At 42.3% G+C, this 27,052-nt stretch overlaps 1 protein-coding gene across 4 annotated transcripts in view; it reads right to left on the bottom strand.

The window, feature by feature from the left end:
- Positions 1 to 27,052, bottom strand: part of naaladl2 (N-acetylated alpha-linked acidic dipeptidase like 2) — a 663,050-nt gene that overhangs the window by 57,592 nt on the left and 578,406 nt on the right. For all 4 annotated transcript variants that reach the window (XM_033031269.1, XM_033031267.1, XM_033031271.1 and 1 more), the window contains one exon: positions 7,510 to 7,605. In XM_033031269.1, coding sequence (XP_032887160.1) covers positions 7,510 to 7,605 — 96 coding nt within the window. The remainder of the gene's footprint in view (positions 1 to 7,509; positions 7,606 to 27,052) is intronic.

Raw genomic sequence — 27,052 nt, 5'->3', positions numbered from 1 at the left:
CTTACCCCTTATTCTTAAACTATGGCCCCTGGTTCTGGACTCCTCCAACATCGGGAGTATGTTTCCTACCTCTAGCGTGTCCAAACCCTTAATAATCTTTGTTTAAGAAGGAACCGCAAATGCTGGAAAATTGAAGGTAGACAAAAATGCTGGAGAAGGGTTGAAGAAGGGTTTCGACCCGAAATGTTGCCTATTTCCTTCGCTCCATAGATGCTGCCTCGCCCGCTGAGATTCTCCAACATTTTTGTCTACGTTAATGATCTTATATGTTTCAATAAGATGCCCTCTCATCCTAAATTCTAGCCGCTCCATTCTCTCAGCATATGACAGTCCCGCCATACCGGGAATTAACCTTGTGAACCTACGCTGCACTCCCTCAATAGCAAAAATGTCCTTCCTCAAATCTGCGGACCCAAACTGCACACAATACTCCAGGTATGGTCTCACTAGGGCCCTGTACAACCTCTTTGCTCCTATACTCAACTCCTCTTGTTATGAAGGCCAACATGCCATTCGCTTTCTTCACTGCCTGCTGTACCTGCATGCATCACTAAGGTTGGTGGCAAGATTTACAGCATGCAGGTACACATTGTGTATCGGTGGGAATTAATGTTTCTCCGAGACTGGCATCACCACTGTTTACTCTGCCTCCTTCAAAGGGTAAGCAAGTGTCAGGAATGGAACTGGGGGATTTATTGTTACAAATAGTATGTGACATTTTCAAATTACAAATGCAAAACTGTGCATAAATGGAGACCTATGGCACATAAAATCTTGCATGACACAATTAAATCTCTACCCAGCAGAGGGTAAAGCAAAACAAACATGTTAGGAATATGTAGTTAAAAGCCAGAGTCAATTACAGAGAGCAAAGTGAGGGAAGGATAACATTACGGGGGAGATAAAAGAAAAATAAAGTGTAAAAAAAAATGTATTTAATCAAATTTCAAATAATAGTTTAATTATGAAAAATGTGATACTCGACTTTCAAACATGAATTTACAGAGCCCGGGAGATTGATTTGCAATAATTAAGATGTATTAAGCCATTAAAAAGTACCACATGTGGCTGAATACCAACACTCACAGCGCAAAACTATTAGTCACAATTCTGAAGCTGTTTGAATTGTGATTTCCTAGTTTCTCCATTTATTTGTGCATGTCTAGATGGCAAAGGTTGCTGCTTAATCCATTCCAAAGATAAACTAGTGCCGATAGGCTCAATGACATTCGTACTGAAAGATTTTCACCACTCATTAATTAGATATTTATTTGTTAATAATAAGGTCAACATATTTGATTTATTTGTGAAAGTATTTGGAATTCACATAAATAAATGTAATGAACCCTATAGGTTATCACAGACATAAGAATGATGAAGTAATATCCGCAAGTTTCATATGGTAAAGAACTATTGTGGATATATAGTCATGATATTAATACCTACATTTTATTGACAACTCATTATTAGTGGCTGGAATTATTTTACAATGACTAGAAATGGCTTTTAAGGCGCTTCAACATGATTTACTATTAGTATCAATGACTTAATTCTGTATTTTATTGCTTGTTGCTTGCAATTCTAGTAATAATTTTCTGTCATCACTAAGATTACTTAGACGCAATGTTTCTACATGTGAGTGTCCCCACTGATACAATCCCATTTAGATTTGGGTGTTTCTGGAAATACAGCACTCGGTAGTGAAATTGAGGGTCTCCGAACTTCTGGGTTATTTTCCTGTTTTTTACGTAATATTCCCATTGTTTCATGTCCTGTATTTTAACTAGTATAGAGCATGGTGTATAGCCAAAATAATGAGATGAAGCAAAAATAAATAAATCTGTTTTTACAAATACAAATTATCAGATATGCCCCTGTGATTTCTTGCTTTTTTTGTTGACATTTTTCAACCAGGATTTTATCAAATCCTTTGGCTAATTTATACCAGAAAGATTACATTAATTTTGCAATCTAATAACTCTATACAAACCAAATTCGGATTATACTTTTATCGGATTTTTATCATTTATCACCCGATTAGATGGTTTTCTGATGGACCAAGTTTTTGCAGCAGAACGTGAGTACGTGTGGTCGCGTGTGAATTGTCACGTGTGTGAATTGTGTCATGTGTCAACCGTTTTTATATTTACTGTTTCTTTTTTTTATTGTTTATATTTTGTGTTTAAGCTTTCCATTGAAATACTTAATAATGATTAGAACTTAAAATCATGAAATAAAAATCTAGTTTGCTCACCTATTTTAGCGATGTCTCATTCTGTAGTCCCTCCCGTCATCAACGCTATTTATAGCGCCCCAACGGGGTTTATTTTGCACGATTCAAAAGACAATTCAAACAACGTGATTATAATGACCCTGGCGTGAACCACGGGCCACGTGGTGGGGTTAGGTGCTGACATTTTGTAAGGGAGCTTCGAAATCAGTGAGTTTTATAAATCATTTTTATTTCTCGTTTTTCCCCCCCAAATTTTGAAAGTATTACATTTTGGTCAAATCTTGGTCATTTTGATCACAAATTAGCTCAAAAGGATCATAGGCCGGCGCATTTTTAATCCTGCGGTATTTCATTATGATTTAATAACTTTCAAATTTGGCCACCCATGTCACCGGTTGGTACTTATTTATGGAAACACCCATATACAAAGAACAAAGGACTGTGATTGAACCCCAGATTGGACAGGTTTCTTGGCTCAACCCTACATCATTGAAAACAACGACTCAAAATGCTGGAGTAACTCAGCAGGTCAGGCAGCAACTCTGGTGAACATGGATACGAGATTTTTTAGGTCGGGACCCTTCTTCAAGAAAGAGACTGAAGAAGGGTCCCAACCCGAAACACCACCTTTCCATGATTTCCAGGCATGCTGCCTGACCCACTGAGCTACTCCAGCACTTTGTGACTGACTTTGGTAAATTAGCATCTGTAGTTCCTTGGTTCTATATAAAGTAAAAATACTTATCCAATAAACTGGGAGCTATCTCCCTCTGTTACTGACACTCTCATAGACTATCAATTCTGCGCATCAGAAAAATATTAAATGATAGTTAAAATTATTACTTCAATGCGAGTACTAAATGCAATATCAAATGTGAAATCTGTGGTAATATGTGCATTATCAACTGCTTAACAGGAATTCCACATTTCCTAAGTGTTTGTTAATCCACACAGCTGCTAAATTGCATGGGTTGGTTCAGGATTTCAAAGAGCATTTTTCCCCTCTCAAAAAGCCCCACAAAAATGAGTTTGTCATACTTCAGAAATTCTAAGCCTAAAATCCTGTGGTAAAATTTTAGAAAGGTATTATGGTAAATCAGGCAATCCCATCACTAGCAACCTAATCTGGCCCCTTCACACGGATGCAGTGATCAAGAGAGCAAGTCAGTCTAGTTACTTTCTTCAAGAAGGTTTGGCATGTCTGTGAGGATTTTCTCAAACTTATACATGTGTGCTTTAGAAAATATTCTGATGGGATTTGTTTCAGCCTGGTGTGACAACTGCTCCTGCTCTTGACTTCATGAATCTGCAGAGAGTGGTGAACACAGCCCAGCCCATCACAGACTTGGTCACCTCCGTATGGTGGAACTTCATGATGTGCTGTTGCATCAGGAAGGCTGGAGGTATCATCAGGCAGGTATCTTTCGAGAGTTTGAACGTGGATGTGCAGATTTACCAGCTTCTTCCCCATTACTATCTGTCCCTTGAACTAAACCTCTTTCATAACCCATCGCCACACATGCTGCTACATACTCTTACTCTTGCAACTCCACCTCCGCCTCATTCAATGATTCCATTATTGTGATTTTAAAATATATTTTGTACATTTTATATTTTGTAATTAGGACGGTCACGATGGCGCAGCGGGAGAGTTGCTGCCTCACAGCAAATGCAGCGCCGGAGACCCAGGTTCGATCCCGACTACGGGTGCTGTCTGTACGGAGTTGATACGTTCTCCCTGTGACCTGCGTGGGTTTTCTCCGAGATCTTCGGTTTCTTCCCACACTCCAAAGACGTACAGGTTTGTAGGTAGTTGGCTTGGTAAATGTAAAGATTGTCCCTAGTGGGTGTTGGATAGTGTTAATGTGCGGGTATCGTTGGTCGGCATGGACCCGGTGGGCTGAAGGGCCTGTTTCCATGCTGTATCTCTAAACTAAACTAAACTACTTCAAATTGTGTTACAATCTTGTATCAGTCTGCCTGCCGTTTTGCACTCATTATTGTATTTGGTGTTATGTTTATCATTGCCACATAGATTGTTTACTATGAGAGCTTTGTGTGAACAAGAAATGTAATTGCCCCTGATGTATATGAGAATAAACACATCTGAACATGAGGTGTTATGCTCTAAAATAGATCTTATGTCAATGTAGGAGATCCCACAATAAGGGTAGGTAGCCCACTTAGCCTAGCCAATATTGATCCCTCAATCAAAATTTTGAAAAAAAAGTTATTTGCTCACTGTTATATTGTTGTCCATGCAAGTTTTCCATTTGATAATTGAAATTTGATGGGGCTAGGATTCAAACATATTGTCTGACAAGTTTTTTTAAACAGTGTGTGATACCTAGTATGCTCTACCAAGGGTGGTGATGGAAGCAGATATGACAGTGTGTCTAACAGGCTTTTAGATAAAGACATGAATATGCAGGAATGGAGGGATATGCAGCATGGGCAAGCAGAAGGATGCGTCTAAGTCGACAGAAGGTGTGGCATGTTTGGCACAGGGTGAAGAGCCTGGTCCTTTGCTGTACAGTTCTATTAATTGTACTTCACCTTTGATGGATGAGATACCAGGAGAGCTGGACTGCAGCCAGCACCAGTCTCATTTTGGTGAATCTCTGGAATTTTCTGCCACAGAAGGTAGTTGAGACCAGTTCATTGGCTATATTTAAGAGGGAGTTAGATGTGGCCCTTGTGGCTAAAGGGATCAGGGGGTTATGGAGAGAAGGCAGGTACAGGATACTGAGTTGGATGATCAGCCATGATCATATTGAATGACGGTGCAGGCTCGAAGGGCCGAATGGCCTACTCCTGCACCTATTTTCTATGTTTCTATGTTGCTATGTTTTCATTGGCACAATGCAAGTCCTCTACCATGTCAGGATTGTGATCCATAGGGCTTCATTAGAGCATAAGCTTTTCTTTCTTGCCTACCAATACCATACCGTGCATCTGTTTGTGGCACGCACTCGATTTTGTTTCGAAGCAAAATGAAGGAATATCTCAGCAATCAGTATTTTTGTGCATCACAAGGAAAACATTGAAGTTCTGTATTTCCACACACCTCATGAAACGCACTTCATGGAAGACCAATTGTAGTGACATAAACGGATTAACAAAGTGATAACATCATAGTCCGAAGTCCTGAAATGCAATATTGATGCTGCTGAAAGATCAATTTACCCGACTAGTAACAACATTGTAGAATTCCAGGAACTGATAAATGGCAGAAAATAGGAGAACATTGAACATAGCAAAGCCACAACAGAGGAACAAGCCCTTCGGCCTACTTAAACTAATCCCTTTCCCTGCAAATGCTCCATGCTCCAAAAAACATGATGCCGAGATAAACTAATCCCCTCTGCCTGCACATGAACCATGTGCTTACCTTAAACAAAATACCCATCAATCCATGCATCATAGGCTTTGGACACCCACTCATACTGTTAATCTGAGGAAGGTACATCAGAGCTTTAAGATGTAAACATTCAGCAGCATCAATATCACATTTTAAGACTTCAGACTATGCTGCCGTGATGGATTGCAGTTGTTAAAAAATGTAACCTACTGAGTGAAATTTAGTGCTTGATTAAATCCATTGATTAAATTTACAGAATAATTGGATGACAGGTGTAGATTTCAGATGGAACGTCTCAGGCAGTTTGGTGCAACCAACAGATAATTTAACATTCTAATTATTGTTCACACTCTATACTAATGTAGCAGCTAATAATAAAGTTGCATTTTTTCAGGGACACAAAAAAATCTCTGAAACAAGGTGACGAGGCAGCAAAAGGCTGAGCAGAGGGTGGATTACTGGAGAGATAAGTAGGAAAATTAGCTCCGTCCATCAAAACGGTGGTGAATCTGTGGAATTCATTGCCACAGGAGGCTGGGGAGGCCAAGTCAATGGGTATTTTTAAGGCAGAGATAGATAAATTCTTGATTAGTACGGGTGTCAGGGATTATGGGGAGATGGCAGGAGAATGGGGTTAGGAGGTGGAGAGATAGATCAGCCATGATTGAATGGCGGAATGGACTTGATGGGCCGAATGGCCTAATTCTGCTCCTATCACTTATGAACCAATGAAAACCACATATTTTTGGATAGTAATTTCATTACTTTAACACTATTGCAGAACTAGATGCTTCGTTAGTGAAAATTAACGGAAGGTGGTTGTAACTTTTGTTACATATGCTTAACCAAGGGGAAGCCAATCAGCTCAATGTTTCCAAACATGTTTAATCTCACCAAACATCTGCTTCAATTGGCTTGGTAAAAATAGAAGAGATATCGAGCCAAAGCACCTGGTCCAAATTAGTAGGAGATATAATGATTATGCCCCTGAGAAACGCCATAACTGTGTGATACAGTGGGGAATTTGCAAAAGACCAAATTCAAATCCTGGAACATTAAATATATTAATGAAGAAGCCTGAAAATGGAACTGAATCTTCTTTAAATATTCATTAATATTCTTAATATTTTCTTATGACAGAAGAGGAGGCTATTCGACCCATCGAGTCTATATCAGCACAAAGAGAAATCTCATCAATCCCACTGCCACATTTATTCCCCTGTGATCTACTGTCTTACATATGCCTGTTAACGCTACTCTGATCCACCCACCACCTTCCTGCCTACACCTGTAATTCAATTAACTTAACAACCAGCACATCCTTTGGGATGTGGTAGGAAATAGGAGTGCCCAGGGGAAACCCATGCAATCACAGGGGGGGCATGCAGACTGCAAACAGATAGTAGCAGATGTCAGGATTGACAATAGACAATAGGTGCAGGAGTAGGCCATTTTGCCCTTCGAGCCAGCATCGCCATTCAATGTGATAATGGCTGATCATCCACACTCAGTACCCCGTTCCTGCCCTCTCCCCATATCTCTTGACTCCGCTATCTTTAAGAGCTCTATCTAACTCTCTCTTGAAAGCATCCCGAGAACTGGCCTCCATCACCCTCTGAGGCAGAGATTTCCACAGACTCACAACTCTCTGTGTGAAAAAGTATTTCCTCATCTCCATTCTAAATGGCTTACCCCTTATTCGTATACTGTTACCCATGGTTGAGGACCCCCCAACATCACGGGTCAGGCAGCAGCAATGTATGAAGCGCCAATGAGCCACCCATTATTAGTACGCTCAATGACTTACATGATCATATTGTGCTACATTAAAGACACAAATGTTTTACATGTTGACATACTGTGTGTCAAATTCAGACCCCAGGTCCCTTGGCTTTCAGAATGCAAGAAATCATACCTTAGCGACAGTTTCATGAAGATTAAAAAATGGATCCAAAGCCTCGGCTGCCGACGCATCATGAACTCCAAGAGCTTCAGACAGAAATCCTGGTCCCTGTGAGAAAGCAGAAACAAATGGCGTCTTTGTCAGTACAAGGAATATCAGCACAAAGGGTCGTGCGGTACTTGAACGACTGGGTGTTTGGCTTCAATGCCATTACGGAGCTTGTGGAATAAACATAAACAAAAGATAAGACACCAGCAGAAGACCTCAATTACTTCTTAAAATAGACTGGGAATAGCAGAGGGGAAAAGTGGGGTCGGGAAGGATGGACATTGTTTGCCACTTATTGTGGGAGCCGTGGGTGGTGACCATTTGGCACTGGTGAAGTTATTTTGGGGATGATGTCAGGATGGTGGGAGCTGTAGCTGGCTGGCATCAATCAATACAATTTAAGTGCCACAACACACCCCCTGGGTCCATATTCTGGTCAGTATAGTTTAATTACATCATGGATGTAGAAGTAGATCCATCATGGACTTCCTCCTTGCAAGATTAGTTTTGCCGAACGTGTTCTCCAATGCTTTGCAGGAATTCAATACCCCACATTTGAACACAAAGGAACTAGTTCAGCAATGGGACCGGAAACTTATTTTATTGCATTAATATGGCAACTGAGGGTATCTTGCTCATAACGAGTGTGCATTCTTTTCTTGTCATGCTAGAAGCTAAGCAGGGCATTTCCAGCCCAATAAACGAAGGAGAAGGATTCCCCTCTTGACTAATGGTATTATGCACTATCATCTGTCAGTAATGTATTTAAGTCCACTAGAACCAAATGTGTACAGATAAGTGCATCTGGTGTCCAATACTCTCACTAGCATTTCATATTGGCAACTAAAAACAAATTAAACTTTTTAGCCTGGTATCCAAACATGTCCTACATGACCGTACAAGATAGTTAAATGCATGAAAAAGTTAACCTGAAATATTTATCACAATTACTAGAATATGACAAAAGAACATAGATTCATGTTTGTTTAAGATTTATTAAGGATTGACATGAAGGTGTTGTTCACAGAATGGATTTCCATTTAAAGTGATGAAACAAAAGGAATCTTTTCGGAACAATTAAATGCTCCAGTATAGATTGTATCGTCCTCTCAGACAGATAATCAAGATGACCCGTCACTAACTTCTCCTAACTGTTCAGCTGGAAAATAGTGACTTAAAATGGATTGGCTTTAGATTCCAGAATCTGGCCAAAATCCTTTTTGAGTTGTTCACTCTCCATATATTTCATTCCTTTGACTTCCATGTGAGGAGTTTGAGGCAGAGGAAAGCATTCTTGCACTACTCTATGAGACATCTGAAGATGATATTGGGAGGGTATAATGTGATGAATTTCTAAGCATATATTTTATTTTGTGGATCGTTAACAATTAAATATCTGGATGTGATTTAGACAATAGACAATAGGTGCAGGAGTAGGCCATTCGGCCCTTCGAGCCAGCACCCCCATTCAATGTGATCATGGCTGATCATCCCCAATCAGTACCCCGTTCCTGCCTTCTCCCCATATCCCCTGACTCTGCTATTTATAAGAGCCCTACCTAGCTCTCTCTTGAAAGCATCCAGAGAACCTGCCTCCACCGCCCTCTGAGGCAGAGAATTCCACAGACTCACAACTCTCTGTGAGAAAAAGTGTTTCCTCGTCTCCGTTCTAAATGGCTTACTCCTTATTCTTAAACTGTGGCCCCTGGTTCTGAACTCCCCCAACATCAGGAACATGTTTCTTGCCTCTAGTGTGTCCAAGCCCTTAACAATCTTACATGTTTCAATGAGATCCCCTCTCATCCATCTAAACTCCAGAGTGTACAAGCCCAGCTGCTCCATTCTCTCAGCATATGACAGTCCCGTCATCCCGGGAATTAACCTTGTAGCCTTATCACCATGCACAACATGTTCTATCCATAAGACATCCAGATTGAAGCGTTGGCCAACTGAAATGTTGAATTGATTCTATGATTTAACGTCTGTAAGATCAACTAACATTGCATACGCAAAACATTAGTTCAGTTTATATGTTTGTGATCTACGACTACATGTTAAATTTCTCATTTTACACGGGATGACCATATATTCTCTTGTTTACTGATACGATAGTAAAGAAATGTATTAACTACCGTGTAAATGAAAAGTGTCCTGGAATTTATCAACAAGATTGATCACAACGCCTTGTGTTATTTCAAGTATTATATATACAACAGTCGGATGTATTAATGTTACGGGATAAACAATGGAAAACATTATTAAACACAAACTCTCCAGACAGCACTGCAGGATGTCCACAAATCTCGCAGCAATGAATTATCCCTTGACACACTCCACAGTGGCTTTCATTGTGCTCGCTGGTACTTTTCTTCGTATGTAGTGCCATCAGGAGATATTGCAAGTAATTACACAATATCTGAACATTCACAGTCGCTTCCAGATGACGAGAAGCCTGGCTTGGCATGGGGAGCTCTGAAGATCAGACCTGTGAAGTCTATCGCTGCCATACATCTTGGGAGAATATGCCCTCCTGGTTATAGCCCTGTGTACCCTTCTCCTTCGGTTTCTTACATTGATATTTTAAAAGGAGAATCAAGCTTTGGTGTTTATTAAGTCGAATGCATGAGCTAAAAATCAACTGAGTTGCCTTCTGTTTATTTGCATTGATGAGCCACTGCACAGTTTTCTACTGTCAATAGTGAAATATCTATATAATTAAAGTCTCATATTGACCACTTCCTGTCTGCGTTGTATATTGATTTTAGAAAAAACCCTACCCTGTATCGCTGTGATTTTTGGCCATCTTACTCACAGTCCTCCTCCGCTGAGCCAGCCCCTATAAAACCCTGGATGCCTGGTCATGAGTCAGTCACTCTGCAAGATCGCAAGGGAGAGGCCACGACTCATTCCAAGCTGTGAATCAACTGAACTGTGATTCTGCAATGTACTTGCAATAAATTTGTTAGCCCTTAATGACAATGCAATGAGTTGTTTGGCCTGCCCTGTTCTTGAGACTGCAATGCAAAATGGGAATGAATTGACAATGCCATGAGTTGTTTGGCCTTCCCTGTGCTTGAGACTGCAATGCAAAATGGAAATGAAATGACAATGCCATAAGTTGTTTGGCCTACCCTGTGCTTGAGACTGCAATGCAAAATGGAAATGAAATGAAATGTTGTTTGGCCTGCCCTGTGCTTGAAACGGAAAAGCAAAATGGAAATGGAAATGAAATGAAATGAGTTGTTTGTCCTGCCTGTAACCACTAATGTTGGCCCACATGGCCCCTATTAGCCAAGAAACCAGTCCCTTTTGCCCAAATTGCCCGTATTAGCCCAGGATGAGCATTTTGGCCAAAAAGGCCCGTGCCAGACCAGGACAAGTGCCTTTCAATGCCCGATATCTTTTTGTTTTTTTGTTTTTTTAGTTATGTTAAAGTGTGTTTTTTATGTTTTTTTTAATGTTTTAATGTGGGGGAAGAGGGCACGGTAATGGGGATACCGTCCTTCGGTCGCTTCCTGGAGAGGACGCGACTATTATTCGAGTCGCGTCCTCACCCCCCCAGCGGCCTACCTACTGGATTGGCGCGCGGCCTTTCCTGCCTGGACCGACCAGAGCTCCAGCAGCGGCGGGACAGCGCTGTAACATCGCGGGTCTGGCGATGCCTTACCGGGGATCGCCGTCTGGAGCCCGGAGTGCTGGACCTGCTGCACCGACGTCGTGGAGCTGCGGTTTGCGGGCTCCCAACGCGGGTGGCGCTGATCAACAACGCGGGGTCCTGCGACTCTGCCCGGCTCGGCCTGCGGACTCGGGTGCTGCGGACTCGGGAGCTGCGGACTCGGGAGCTGCGGACTCGGGAGCTGCGGACTCGGGAGCTGGCTGATCGGGAGGTCCGGGCCGCTGAGGAGGAGGATGTTCACCGTCGGGGTTCGGCGTCGGCGTTCCACCAGCCCGGCGTGAGGGCCTGAACCTCGGGCCGCCCGGTGCGGCGACTGCAGGTGCTCGGAAGGCCCAGACCATGGATGAACATCTGGGAAGATCGGAGGGGAGGCTGGCTGGACTATGGTGCCTTCCTCACCTTGGTGCCACTGTGTTATGTTGTGTCGTGGACTTTCTGTGCTTGTGCTTTTCTTTTTTTAATTCAATTTTATTTTTAATATGTTTTATTATTTATTTATTTTTATGATACTGCCTGTAAGGAAAATTCATTTTGTTGTCTCTAATTGAGACAATGACAATAAATTTGTATACAATACAATACAATACAATACAATCTGCCGAATAAGATGAAAAATGTCTAAAATTGATTCTCCCCCTTGTTTTGGGCAGAATTTCTGGCAGTTTCTGAGCTGCCAGCCCACCAGGCCTGAGTGACTGAGCTGCCAGCCCACCAGGCCTGAGCTGCCAGCCCACCAGGTCTGAGCTGCCAGCCCACCAGGCCTGAGTGACTGAGCTGCCAGCCAAATAATCCATTCAGCCCACAATGTCCAAATTAGCCCTCTGGAAACCAGTCCCTTTGGCCCAAAACACCCATACTCGTGCTCCAGAAAGCCCCCCCCCCCCCCCCCCCACCACTGGCCACCAATATTGGAATTGGTAGAGAGGTGGAACATTGCGCTGGGGGACCAGCCCTCCCGTGTGAACATGGGACCCAACGGGTCTCACTTTGTCTAGTATATATTTAAAACCTTAGTGCAAGCTATATTTTTGCTTCCACTTTCTCAGCATTCCATTGTGCAAGTATTTTGACTTGAAATCTGACTACATTCAGCAGTTTTACAAATGCCTCCCTTTGGTTCAATCTCCTTTTCATCTGGGACTTGGCATGCACATACAGTCTTTCTTTGTATCTAATTCATCATCATACCGAACACTGCTGAGGAACCCTTGTTAATGTGTGCCCTTGCTGCAGAAGAGCACAACTAATGGATGGAATTTGCCGAAATTCTCTGAGGGCTTTTGAATTACATTTTATAGTAACCTTAAAGTAATTTTTACACATGTATAAGATGAATTGCCTTTAACTTCAATTTGACTCAGTGAGTTCTGAAAGACATTGTTAGCCCTCGGATTAGTTACTTTAGTCTGTTTTCTTATAATTGATGATAATAACATCTGTTTAGTTTATTTTAGTTTCGAGATACAGCACGGAAACAGGCCCTTCAGCCCACCGGGTCCGAGCCGACCAGCGATCCCCGCACATTAGCACTATCCTACTCCCACTAGGGACAATTTTTACATTTACCAAGCCAATTAACCTACAAACCTGTACGTCTTTGGAGTGTGGGAGGAAACCGAATATCCCGGAGAAAACCCACGCAGGTCACATGGAGAACGTACAAACTCCGTACAGACAGCACCCGTAGTCGGGATCGAACCCGGGTCTCCGGCGCTGCATTCGCTGTAAGGCAGCAACTCTACCGCTGCGCCACCGTGACAGCCCATCTGTTCTTAACTGTATTTTTAAATGATGAGTTATTAAACAACTAAAGGAAATTGAAATGGAATCAGTCAACTATCAGTTGAGTAGAGTTCACCATTTTAGTTGCGGGTACACCACATAGTTATATGTTCATTTACAAAGAATAACACGGCTTAAGATGTTAACAAACTATATTTGAAGCAGAACCAATTAATCAGCAAAGTAATGAAATTGTGTTTGTATTTATAAATATAGTCTACAACCTGGAATGAAGGACATTTGAACAGATGTGGCCCAGAATTAAATAAGCTTTATTTGAAGAGCAGAGGCTAGAGATTTTACACTTTCGTGAGGTGGAATTCCTCAGCAGACATGTTTGTGATAGTAATTCAGAGTGGAACACAAATCCATCATGTTTATGTTGCATGAATATTGCTTCTTCTGCCTGCCACACATAGACTAGGTAGGGGGTAGATGGCATGTCTGTGGGTATCCCCAAGGAGTTATATGGTGTGTTGTGGGTTTTCCCACGAGTCTTGAAATCCCATTAAATACACTGAAGAAGGGTTTCGGCCCGAAACGTCGCCTATTTCCTTCGCTCCATAGATGCTGCTGTACCCGCTCAGTTTCCCCAGCAATTTTGTGTACCTTACCAAAGGTATGTTTGCTTGCAATAAGCAATGAATGCTAAGCTTTCCGGTTTGGACTGAGTTCCAGTGAAAGATTCTAGAGAAAGCTCAGGCAGACTTTTATACCTGCAGGCTGATTTGGACTCTGATCACACTCAAAAGCCCAGGCTTTTGGCAGGAATGGTGGCTTTAATAATGTCATTATTGCTTTCATCTGCACATCCAACTGAAATGGCCTCACCAATAGAAAATAATTAGTAACTTTCAGCAAATAATTGTATATCCTTAACCAACCTTTGCAGAAAATTGACAAATTCTGTAGTGCTATTTACCCAGCTGATTAACTCCAAAATCAAAACCCAAATGGTCAGAAATATCAGTCATGCACACTGCACCATACATGATCACAACAGTTAATGGTGCATCTGTGGACATAACTTCTGTAGTAAACCTGGCATATCAGTAACTCATAGTTTAGTTTAGTTTATTCTCACATGTACCGGGGGTAAAGTGAAAAGCTTTTTAGTTTAGAGATACAGCGTGGAAACATGCTCTTCGTCCCACCGAATCTGTGCCGACCAGCAATTCCCGCACACTAGCTCTATCCTATACACTAGGGACAATTTATCCTATACACTAGGGACAATTTACAATCCTTACCGATGTCAATTAATCTGCAAACCTGTACGGCTTTGGAGCGTGGGAGGAAACTAGAGCACCCAGGGAAAACCTATGCGGTCACGGGGAGGACGTACAAACACCGTACAGACAGCACCCGTAGTCGGGATCGAACCTGGGTTTCCAGCACTGAAAGGCAGCAACTCTACCGCAGCGCCACCTTGCCGCTGCACACTTTTGTTGCGTGTTAACCAGTCAGCGGAAAGATAACACATGATTACAATCGAGCCATCCACAGTGTACAGAGTAATTCAGTGTACAGCGTAACTGATACATGTTGGCAGTAGTTGATGGTACATCTATGTATATCCATAGTTATTGAGAAAACCTGGCATATTGATAACTGATGGGCATAACCAAAACAACCAAGCTGTGCATGTCGTGGTGCTCTCGAGTTTCAGGCAATGACCCAGAGACACTTATCATTCATGGAGAAATGACTCTTTATTTAATGGCCTCAGAGGCACTCGTGCTGGTTGCTCCTTCACCCGGAGATGCGCTGTGTTCATCTGGAACAGCAGCCGTGCCAGGCTCCATCTCTGTGGCAACGTCATGGTGCCCACTGCCATGATGATTGATGATGTGGATGGGTGCCACCGTAACACCTGCATGCACACAACTCTCCCGGGCAGGTAATCCCTGCAATATGGCATGGGTTCAGCTTTGCAGCAAATGTGCTGCTAAAACAGAGTCCCAGGAGACACGGAGGTAATACTGTTTACTGCTGGCAATATAAAACGGGGATCTTGCCACATTTTTCATTTTTCTGCAGGAACTAAACTGCAAACATCTATCATCACGGTAGAGTATTAGCTTGACAAATGTGTTCTCTATAGTTTTTCCAGTCGGTGACCCTCTTAACAATGACAAAAAATAAAGCTGAGACGTGGGTGCAGCTTTTCACTGGTGAATATTAAAAATGATTTGGATCAGAGCATATCTGCATTTTAACAACTCCAGGTCGGTCTTCATTCTTGCTCAATTCAGTTGGAACTTTAATGGTTTATCCTGTTCAAACACTGGATTGAAGCTCAGTATACTTTGATTTTGTGCCAAGATTCTTGTTCAGAAAAAAAAAATGTAGGCTCTATTTTAAACTTGGACCAACATTCTTTGTCTCTGTTAGTCCCACACTGTTAATTAATTGATGCATTTATCTGCAAGCTAAATATGTTGATCCTCTGTAATTACTGTTTGATACATCCTATTGAGAATTGGTTCTTTTGTATAATCTCATTGCCAATTTATTCCAAAATACTGTTTTAGATTTTATATACAATCCCTGTGTGAATGTTCAGAAGAAATCCTACAATGCAGTTTCTGAGGTTTGTCTATCTGAAGCCTACATCTGCCACTGATTGGCCCATTATTCAAGCACAGCAAATATTTTTCAGCAATAATGCACAATACTAAGAGATAAAGAATAACATGTTGGGATTACTAAAACAATATTTACAATATTTTTATATTATGTTAATATTGCATTGCAAAACTTGCTTAATGATGCAAGCACATGTTTAATTTTCTAAACTACATAATCCATTTTGAGTGAAATGGAGTATAAAAACATATTTTGTTCTACCTAATTTTTGCATACATTTCCCTTCATCTGTGAAATTACATTATGGACATTTATTTTTAATTGTGTTCTTTAATTGGTTGGTTTTCTATTTCTGATTTGTGAGTGAGACGTTAAGAAACAATAGACACATTTTAACAAACAAATTTTGTGATGATGACTTAGAATTGATTTGCATCTTTCTCACCTTTCTGGTGAAAATACTTTTTTTCCCCATTCACTTGTACCTTGACAAGAGTGCATTTTAACCTATCAATACAGTTGGTATTTGTTTCTTTCATGACTTTCATAACCAATTTGTCCGTGAAAATGTGGATGGATCAAACACTTTAAAGAGATGCGAAATATATATACACATAGATTTCAAACTATATTTTTAGACCCTTTAGAAGAAGCAATGAATATTAAGGCTGATTCACAAAAACTAATATCATACTTTTATAATAATACTAGACCAAGTGCAGACCCGTTGGGTCTGTTTCCCCAACAGCGTTTTGCAGGGGGGGGGGGGAGGGGGGGCTGCGGCATCAAACTCATATTAACCAACCCCCAAACACACAGGTGGGGGGAGGGGGGGGGATGTGAAGAGGTGGAGGAAATGGGACAGATTTGGGAGGGAAAGGAGAGCAGGGTAGGGGGTGAGAGAGGGGGATGGGAAGAGAGATGTGGGGGAGGGGGAGGATGGGGAGGTAGGGGAGGAGGGAGGGAGGGGGAGAGGGGTGGTGAGAGAGGGGAAAGAGTGGGGAGGGAGAGTGGAGGGGGAAGGGGGAGAGGTGGAAGAGTGGGGAGGGAGGTGGAGAGGGGTAGGGGGAGTGATGGAAGAGGGACAGAGGGGTAGGAGGAAGGGGGTGGCGTAGAGAGGGAAGGGGGGTGGGGGAGAGAGGGATGGGTGGGAGAGGGGTGCGTAGAGGGAAACATAGAACCATTGAAATTAAGTGCAGGAGTAGGCCATTCGGCCCTTCGAGCCTGCACCACCATTCAATATGATCGTGGCTGATCATCCAACTCAGTATCCTGTACCTGCCTTCTCTCCATACCCCCTGATCCCTTTAGCCACAAGGACCACATCTAACTCCCTCTTAAATACAGCCAATGAACAGGCCTCAACTACCTTCTGTGCCAGTGAATTCCAGAGATTCGCCACTCTCTGTGTGAAAAATGTTTTTCTCATCTCGGACCTAAAAGATTTACCTCTTATCCTTAAACTGTGACCCCTTGTTGTGGACTTCCCCAACATCTGGAACAATCTTCCTGCATCTAGCCTGTCCAACCCCTTAAGAATTTTGTAAGTTTCTATAAGCTACCCCCTCAATCTTCTAAATTCTAGCATGTACAAGCCGAGTCTATCCAGTCTTTCGTCATATGAAAGTCCTGACATCCCTGGAATCAGTCTGGTGAACCTTCTCTGTACTCCCTCTATGGCAACAATGTATTTGAACATTGGGCATTGTGACATCACACAATGGAACGTTCACCAAGTGCTTGTGCTCCTGCAAAGGCATATGTAAATGGATCCATTCCGATTGGACATCTGTGAGCATCGGGCATTGTGACATCACACGATGGAACGTTCACCATGGGCTGGGGCTGGTGCTGCTTCTATGGGTGAGAAGTCAGTTTATTTTTGAAATATTGGGGGGGGGGGGTTGAAGGATTTGATTAAAAACGTGCACTTAAACACGACGACCAATGGCAAACCCGTTGGGTCTGATCCCCCAACGCAGCCGTTCCCTACCCGTAGCCCCCACTGGGGGGGGGGGGGGCGGCATCACACACACTAACCACCCCCACACACAGAGTTGGAAAAGTGTATAAAGACCGTTCCCTACCTGTAGCCCCCAGGGGAGACGTGGTCGTCGAAGTCGGGTTCCGGCCGTCTTAAAATAGCGTATCTTGAAGTCGTCGAAGTCGGGTCCGTCTCGGCAACGCGGGGGGGGGGGGGGGTGGCGGGGCGGCATCACACACACGAAGCATCCCCACACACAGAGCCTTAAAAGTGTAATGCCCCAACGCAGCCGTTGCCTACCCGCAGCCCTCACGGGAGACGTGGTCCTCGAAGTAGAGCCGTTCCCGAAAGGCCGTTTTTAAATGGCGTCGCGTGAGGTTGTGCTGCGGGCGCCAGCAGCTGTTATGGTCGCTGGCCAGCAGGAGGCGACAAAATGAGTTTAAGGGGGGGGGGGGGAGGAGAAGGTTTTAATGGAAAAAATGGACATAAACATAACGAAATGTAATGAGGAGTGGATAGCTGGAAGGGAAAGTGAAATGTCTACCGAAGTGGCTGCTTGTATGGTTGTGAAGCCAGTTTATTTTTGAAAAACTGGGGGGGGGGGGGGGGGGGGGGGGGAGGAGGCATTACACTTTTGCGTTGGGGCATTACACTTTTAAGTGGTGAAAGTTCTGACATAACAGGAATCAGTCTGGTGAACCTTCTCTGTAATCCCTCTCTATGGCAACGATGTCTTTGAGCATTGGGCATTGTGACATCACACAATGGAACGTTCACCATTGGCTGGGGCTCCTGCATAGGCATATGTAAATGGCTCCATTCCGATTGGACATATGTGAAGATTGGGCATTGTGACATCACACGATGGAACGTTCAGCAGGGGCTGGGGCTGGTGAAGGTTCTGTGGGTGAGAAGCCAGTTTAGTTTTGAAATATTGGGGGGGGGGGGGGGGGGGTTAGGATTTGATTAAAAACGTACACTTAAACACGTCGAAATGTAGTGAGGAACGGATACTTAGAAAGAAAAGTGAAATCTCTACCAAAATGGAAAAGATGTCGGCGATTCAGCGTTCCCCCTTATCCTTAAACTTTGACCCCTTGTTCTGGTCTTCCCCAACATCCGGAACAATCTTCCTGCATCTAGCCTGTCCAACCCCTTAAGAATTTTAAACGTTTCTATAAGATACACCCTCAATCTTCTAAAATCTAGTGAGTACAAGGCGAGTCTATCCAGTCTTTCTTCATTTGAAAGTTCTGACATTCCAGGAATCAGTCTGGTGAACCTTCTCTGTAATCCCTCTCTATGGCAACGATGTATTTGAGCATTGGGCATTGTGACATCACACGATGGAACGTTCACCATGGGTTTGGGCTCCTGCATAGGCATATGTAAATGAATCCATTCCGATTGGACATCTGTGAGCATTGGGCATTGTGACATCACACGATGGAACGTTCAGCAGGGGCTGGGGCTGGTGAAGGTTCTGTGGGTGTGAAGCCAGTTTAGTTTTGAAATATTGGGGGGGGGGGGGGGAAGGATTTGATTAAAAACGTGTACTTAAACACGACGGAATGTAATGAGGAGCGGATACTTAGAAAGAAAAGTGAAATCTCTACCGAAATGGAAAAGATGTCGGCGATTCTGCGTCCAGTTTCGGAGTTGCAGGGAATCAATGGAAGAAATGTGGCAGCCGGACGGAGTTCCGTTTCGGAATCTTGGGCGAGAGTTTTATATATTAATAGATATTAAATAGAGAATTACCCTCAACAGAAGCACTAAGAGAAGATTGGGAACATGAGCTAATGATAAAGATCTCGAAGGATAGATGGGAAAAGTATCTGATGAACACACATAATTGTTCTATTAATGCAAGACATAATTTAATTCAATTCAAATTATTACATAGACTATATTATTCAAAAACGAGGTTGAATAAATTTTATCCAAACGTCTCTCCCAGATGCGATAAATGTTTGTTTCAAAACGCTAATATAACACATTCATTTGTAGGATGTACACAAAGTTGAATACATTTTGGAGCGATATATTTGATATATTTACAAAGCTTTTCAAGTCCACAATAGAACCTAAAACGGAATGGATTATATTTGGAATAATAGTAGAAGATATCAATTTAAATAAAGACTAAAACGTTTTTTTTAATTATGGGTTAATAATTGGAAAGAAATTGATACTTAAATTTTGGAAAAATACAACCATACCAACTGTTAAAATGCGGATTAGGAATATGATGGACATAGCACGCCTTGAAGAAATGAGACTCCGACTAATAGATAAATATGACCAATTCTTAAGGAGTTGGTCTCCTTTCATCGACTTTTTGGAATCATGTGATGCAGCGGTACCGTAAAGATTGCTGATTTCAGTTCATGCCGCGGATAGATCTACATCTCCGAATATAGATTTGAAAATTTCTCTTTTAAGGGGCCTTCTCTCCTATTTCTACTTTCCACTTTTTCTTTTTTTTATATACACACTTCATGTTTTTCTATTCTCTACCATCTATTTTTCCTCTTTTTCCCCTTTCTATTGTTTTCTTTTTCTTGTCTTGCTTACTTCCTTCTCAAAACATAAAACTAGAGGTTGTACATAGAATGGATTACGGTATGACATAGTTGGCACCTAAAATTAGGTTCCACTGTACTGTTTTGTACTGTATTAACTTCTAATAAAATAAACAACAAAAAACAAAAAACAAAAATGGCAATCAGTCAATGATATCAAGCGATTTTGGTTATAGAGGTTGAAACATCACAAAGTTTTTTGAGTCTTAAATACAAAAACATGTAGATAACTATATGGGAAGCACAGATAGCTCTGGAGCATGAAGAAGAGTCCCGGTCTAAAACATCACCTATCCATGTTCTCGAGAGATACTGTGTCCCTTTTTATAAATCAGCATCTACAGCTCATGGTTTCCAGCTCTAAAAGATGTGTCATTTTTCTGAGATATTTTCAGGCAGCACCAAACAATATACACATGAACCAACAAGACCTGCAGCAATGTCTCACTCATTTACACATTCTTCACTATTTTCTTCCACAAGAAGGATGAGGAATTAAATTAATTTAATAACATTTATAACTGTAACATTTATAACTTTGACTGGTTCGCTGGGTTTCATTTTCTCTCCAGTTTTCATGACTGTACTGATGTTATTTTCTTTATCCTGGAGACTCAACATCTGCTGATGTAGCATGCAGCTGCCGACTCTCTGAAACTCTGCTTTCATTCATGTTGTTTCAATTCTTCTTCAATAACTGCAGGATTCATTTCAGGAGGCCATTCGCACTGCCAATCCTCCTCTATTCATCCGTCTATCTTGTGCTGAGATAAAGTGGTCCACATAAATCGCTGGGTCCCTCATTAACTCTTATGAGATCTTTCTTGGAGCGGTGTCTTTCCACAATCTGATGGCTTATTTCCTCCTCTGCAACCTGACAGCTGTTCTCAGCACATGAATATTATGGCGTAATACAAATCTCTTCACAACATTATTTCAACTCTCCTTCTATTTCACCCTCCAAATTCAGATGAACCAGACTCAGAGACCCTATCAGTCTTCTGTTCATCAGATGACTGAAGCCGTCTGTTCATCAGCAGTGTGTCCTGTCGAGGAGTATGAGGTCCGCCCATATCTCAGTTGATGTTTCACTGTAGTCGCTTCTGTCACCATATACATTGATTTCTCAGTTTCTCTGTTTGAGGCCAGATCATAAGGAGATATGAAGTGACGTACGATTCCTGTTCATTCCACAAATTGTTCTGATCACTATTCAGTACAGCCTCCTCAGGAAGAACTTGTGAAAATGAATGTGAGTCCTTCCATGGTGGCATGGTGGTTCACGACTCTCAATTCTTTATTCGATCTGTTTCAAATGACAATTCCACGTTTGTCGTGGTTCATTCTGTGGCCGCATTCTCCAATCTTGACAGTCGCATTTGCTTGCTTTCAGCACTACTGATCTCAGCCCCTTTCCTGCCATCCAGAGCAAAAATAGTCCTTACATTCCACCCCAACATCCTCCACAATCTTCATCAATTTCCACCATCTTCAAGGATATTCTGCCGTAAGACAGACTTCTACATTTTGACTGCTCCACTGCAAATCGCCCCATTTCCCTTTATTCGTTCTCAATAGATCACTTCCTCCTTGACTCCCTCCTTCTCTCTTCCATCCTCTCAAACCCCCCTCCTTCTCTCAACACTTTGCCATGCAAATGCAGGAGGTGCAACATCTGTCCTTTTATCTCTTTCCTCTTCATTCAGAAATTAAAACAATCCTTCCAGCTGAAGGAGCATTTCACTTGCTCTTCTTCCAATTTAATGGATTGCATATGGTCTTCATGACATGGTCTCTTCAAGTTCAAGTTCACATTAATTGTCACATGCACCAACAGTGATATTTGAGTTACCATACAGCCATACAAGTAAAAATAACATAATACACAATAGAAAAGTACGTCATCGAGTGGCGCCATGCGCGGCAGTCTTGTTAGCAGTTCGTCCGTTCTTTCGCCCTTTTTGCTATTTTTTGTCTAAAAGTATGTTTTCGGAGGTTTCTTAAGGGCCTGTCCCACTTACGTGTCTTTGGCACGCAAATTATGCGACATTGTGGCCGCGTTGAGGCGCCCGGGCATCGTATGGCCGTGCGGGGCCGGTCCCACTTAGAAGCGCGGAGGGGTATGTAGTTGTGAGCAACATCGCGCGGAGCTCCGAAATTTTTATACTGAACAAAATCTTCACGCGCCAGCGTCCTGTCGCGGAACTGACGGCCAAAGTGGGACAGGCCCAAGACCCTGGCGCGACGCAAAGTCTCACCTTCAACAGCAGCAGAAGCAGGCAAACGATCGCCGAACTCAGCCTAGGGCTCACGGCTGTTGCGGTGCGGATCCGCCCCCACTTCTACTCCCAGAGCAGGGCGAAGAAAATTGAAGATAGACACAAAATGCAGAAGTAAATCAGCGGAACCAGCAGCATCTCTGGAGAGAAGGAATGGGTGATGTTTCAGGTCAAGACCCTTCTTTCAGACTGAAGAAGAGTCTCAACACGAAACGTCACCCATTGCTTCTCTCCAGAGATGCTGCCGGTCCCGCTGAGTTACCCCAGCTTTGTGTCCATCTTCAAATGACGTCACGCGCTCCAGACGGCTGTGCGTACGCATGGAATCGCGCCCGACCTTCGCGGGATCATCGCGGCTCAACTCAGTTCTGATGTAAAACCATCTTCCTGTTACAATAACTCATTTTCATCTCTTCATATAGATGCTCAATGAACTGCTGAATATTTTCAGTATTCATTTTCATTTCAAATTACCAGAAACTATCTGCATCACACAATTCCAGCCTTAGTTTTTTTTTCTTGTCAAACGCTCTCAACCATCACCCCTGTTTGCACTGCACCAGACTGGTTCAACTATGACAAACAATCATCATCCTCTCTTTGACCACATCAATGACAGCATTTGAGTCACAAGGACATTCTTGGCCTCTACACGGTTGTAAACATACCCTTTGATCTCTACACCTCTTTGAAGCTTCAAACATGCTTTTATTTCTCACTTTTCCAGCTATGTTGGCACGTCATCAAACCGAAACACTAGTTCTGCTTCTCTCTCCTGCTACCTGATCTGTTGAGAACTTGCTATTTTTAGTTCATTTCCAACACCCGCAGGCGTTTTGCTGTCCGTTCCTACAAATTTCTTTGCTGGACCAACAGATAAAGGTACGAGTCTTCTTCTTGCCTATGGCGTGCACAGCCTAAAGTTGTTGGACAACTTGTTCTATTTGATTTTATTTGATTGTGCACGCCGGGTTGATTGCATTCGTCGAAACAGGGCAGACCACGTGAAGGTTGCAATGCATACAATTCCATTGATGCGGATAAATGGTATTGCTTACCTTTCATGGATCATTTGTGGGTCGGCTTATAAGGCCAGACAGTTGTGTTTGCTTTGAACTCCCCAACAAGGAATGGTGCCTAAACAGCACATGCATTTCTAATGAATACATTGTGTTGTTTGAAATCTGTAACGCCCCCTCCTCCTCCACCTCTTGAACATCATTACACATGGTGTGAATCCCAGCCTGGTTCATATTAGGCGTAATGAACATGTAAAACCCCTGTACCACTGTACGAGTTCATTCAAGAGTTCTCCAGAGTTTTCCCTGATTCAAACTCGGAGATTTACAATAATCGCCGCTCGTGAATACTTGGGGCTCTCGTGGACATTTTTCAACATGTTAAAAAATCTTCATGAGTCTTCCCGAGCTTACCGCGTTTCCCGGGTACCTGCCGTTAGCGTTAAGAGCCGCTAAGAGACGTCCCCGAGCTCCGACGTACCCGCTACGTACATTCTACGTGGTTACCATGAGTTTGATTTTTTTTTTAACTCAGGAGGGCTCTTGAATGAACTTGTACAGTGGGACAGGGCTTTAAGGCTTATGAGTCTTAACCCCAGTCAACAGATATTGTTTGAGAAGCTTATCCAGTCAATATGAGCAATAGTATGAGCTGAGCAGTAGCTTTCACATGAAATATATTCTTCTAATCCATTTTTAATTATTTGAATCAATCTTTCCTAATAGAATTAGTCTATTTGAGAAGTTTGAGGTTAACAGCTTCATTTTTTTTAGCATTCTGAGTATTGCACCTGACCGCCTTCTGGTTTGGTGTGGTTGTAGCTTTTGGCACATTGCTGAATCTCTTGATGTACATATCTCTGCCCATAATTGAGCAGTCAGCAGCTCAGTCCAAGAAACTGATCATTACTTATAATTTTGAAATTGATGCATTTTTCATTGTTGCCGCTGGTGCCTTTAAAACTGTTTGAGATTCATCCTTCATGGTGTTTCTCAGCTTCAGTATTGAATAAACAGCGGTCACGATGGCGCAGCGGTAGAGTTGCTGCCTTGCAGCGAATGCAGCGCCGGAGACCCGGGTTCGAAGCCGACTACGGGTGCTGTCTATACGGAGTGTGTACCTTCTCCCCGTGACCTGCGTGGGTTTTCTCCGAGACCTTCGGTTTCCTCCCACACTCCAAAGACGTACAGGTTTGTAGGTTAATTGGCTTGGTAAATGTAAAAATTGTCCCTAGTGGGTGTAAGATAGTGTTAGTGTGCGGGGATCGCTGGTCGGCGCGGACCCGGTGGGCCGAAGGGCCTGTTACCGCGCTGTATCTCTAAACTAAACTGAACCTTTTTCTTCTTGTGTTATTGTCTTTACATCAAAAAAACACTTAATTGACATCTTGCTCACCATTCTTGGTCTAGTGGCGTTAAAGAGGCTTTGGGAGAGGCACATGGAAGTGCAGGGAATCGAGGGAGGTCGATCATGTACAGGCAGATGCGATCAGTTTAAGCTGGCATCCTGTTCGGCACAAATATTGTGCACCATTCCTGTGTCGTACTATGTTCTATGTTCTCGGTTCCAAACTTGCATAAACTTAAACTAGATATTGGGATTGCTATTGGTTTATTACTGTCACATGTACAGAGATTCGGTTAAAATCTTTAAGAAGGAACTGCAGATGCTGGAAAATCGAAGGTACTCAAAAATGCTGGAGAAACTCAGCGGGTGCAGCAGCATCTATGGAGTGAAGGAAATAGGCAACGTTTCGGCACGAAACGTTGCCTATTTCCTTCGCTCCATAGATGCTGCTGCACCCGCTGAGTTTCTCCAGCATTTTTGTGTACCAGTTAAAATCTTTGTTTGCTTGCTATCCAGTCAAATTATACAACACGAGCACTGCAACTCCACAATCAGTCATAAATCATAAACAAGAACAACAAGTAGTGGGCAAAAGTGAGAACAGGTAAAACAAATAAAAGAGAGAAATAACCAGAGTGCAGAATATAATGTTACAGCTACAAAGAAAGTGCATGAAGTTAGAGGGTTGCGATGAGATGTGTTAAGAGATTGGGACTGCACATTTAGCTCATAAAAGGTCTGTTCAGTGGTCTAGTAACAGCAGGGAAGAAGCTGTTCCTAAATCTGGTGGCAGGTGCTTTCAAGCTTTTGTATCACCTGCCGAACTCAAGAGGCCACAAAGTCGCCCCTCGGCCTTCCCTGATTTCCTCACCAACAGAGCTGTGCCCTTCAGTCACTGCCGAGAAGAAGCTCAGCCAGTCGTCTGATTTTCCAGTGTAGACGGGGGATGAAACAAAAGGCATCTCTGATTGTGGAGTAGCAACTGGTCGAGATTATTGATTCTCCAGTGCTGCTTCATATTCATTGCAACGGTAGATTGGTAGATCATAAAGACTTTCAAATATTTTTCTATTTACACCTGAAGCATAAGTCATTACATTACATGGAAACATAGAACCGTGAACTCAGTGAAGTTTGTGTTTGTCATGGAGAGATGGGGGTTCAAATTTAATACAATAGATAGAATCACACAGTAAATTATTCATGTGGACAAAAAATAAATTACTTTTTGTTATTCTATAAAAAGTGCCCTTTTTTCTTGAAGATCTGAGAGACCTTCCAATTCAAACAAAAAATGTTAGCATAATATAATTGTTGAGTCTAATGACACCAGTGAAATAAAGCCAACAACATTAATGCAAAAATACATTATAGTCCAACACTGAAATGTGAAATAGGAAGCTAATTAAAAGAGGTTGCAACAAGCCAATCCTTGATTATCTGTTTGACTTTGTCTCATGTTGAGCATGCAATACCAAACATCATCAACATTAGTAAAGAGATCCAATTGGTCTTTCAAACTGCATGGCCAATTGCACTTGTCGCCGCTGGTCAATTGTGAGTTTGCTAAATGTGGTAACACTACCACAGCTTGTCGTTCACTCATATGTTTCTATTTCTTGTCCTGACACTTTTGAGCTTGGAGGCAGTGACAGCTACATCAATGCATTACTGTGGCAACCAACAGGAATAATCAGCTGTTTAGAGATATCAGTCATTGAGATAATGATAGCAACTCTATGGCAGGTTACTATGGCACTCGCGAAGATTTCCAAGCAACTCATCTTTTTAATGTTGCCAGCGAGAGTGTTTTATTGTACTTCACTGCAGCAACTGATGTGATTTTAACTCCAGGTTAGTTTCCAATGGGTGAGCAATTTCAAGCTGTTTAACGGCAAGACTTTATTGAAATCCCTAAGCTTAATTTCTTAACTATTATTGGCAAGAACCATCTGAATAATTTGTTCAAACAAGAAATACTTCACATTGGAGATTTAATTGCATGTACTGGTATTCAATTAGCCTGTCTGCACTTTCCATGACATGAATATATAGCTTTATCTTAAACACCAGTGGTAGGTGCCTGGAAATATATTATTGAAACATAAGATTATTAAGGGATTGGACACGCTCGAGGCAGGAAACATTTTCCCAATGTTGGGGGAGTCCAGAACAGTTTAAGAATAAAGGGTAGGCCATTTAGAACGGAGATGAGGAAAAACTTTTTCACCCAGAGGGTTGTGAA

The sequence above is a fragment of the Amblyraja radiata genome, chromosome 13 (assembly GCF_010909765.2).
Source record: "Amblyraja radiata isolate CabotCenter1 chromosome 13, sAmbRad1.1.pri, whole genome shotgun sequence".
In the NCBI taxonomy this organism is placed as follows: Eukaryota; Metazoa; Chordata; class Chondrichthyes; order Rajiformes; family Rajidae; genus Amblyraja; species Amblyraja radiata.
Note: the sequence above shows the minus strand (reverse complement) of the source record. Positions and strands in the feature narration are given on the sequence as shown.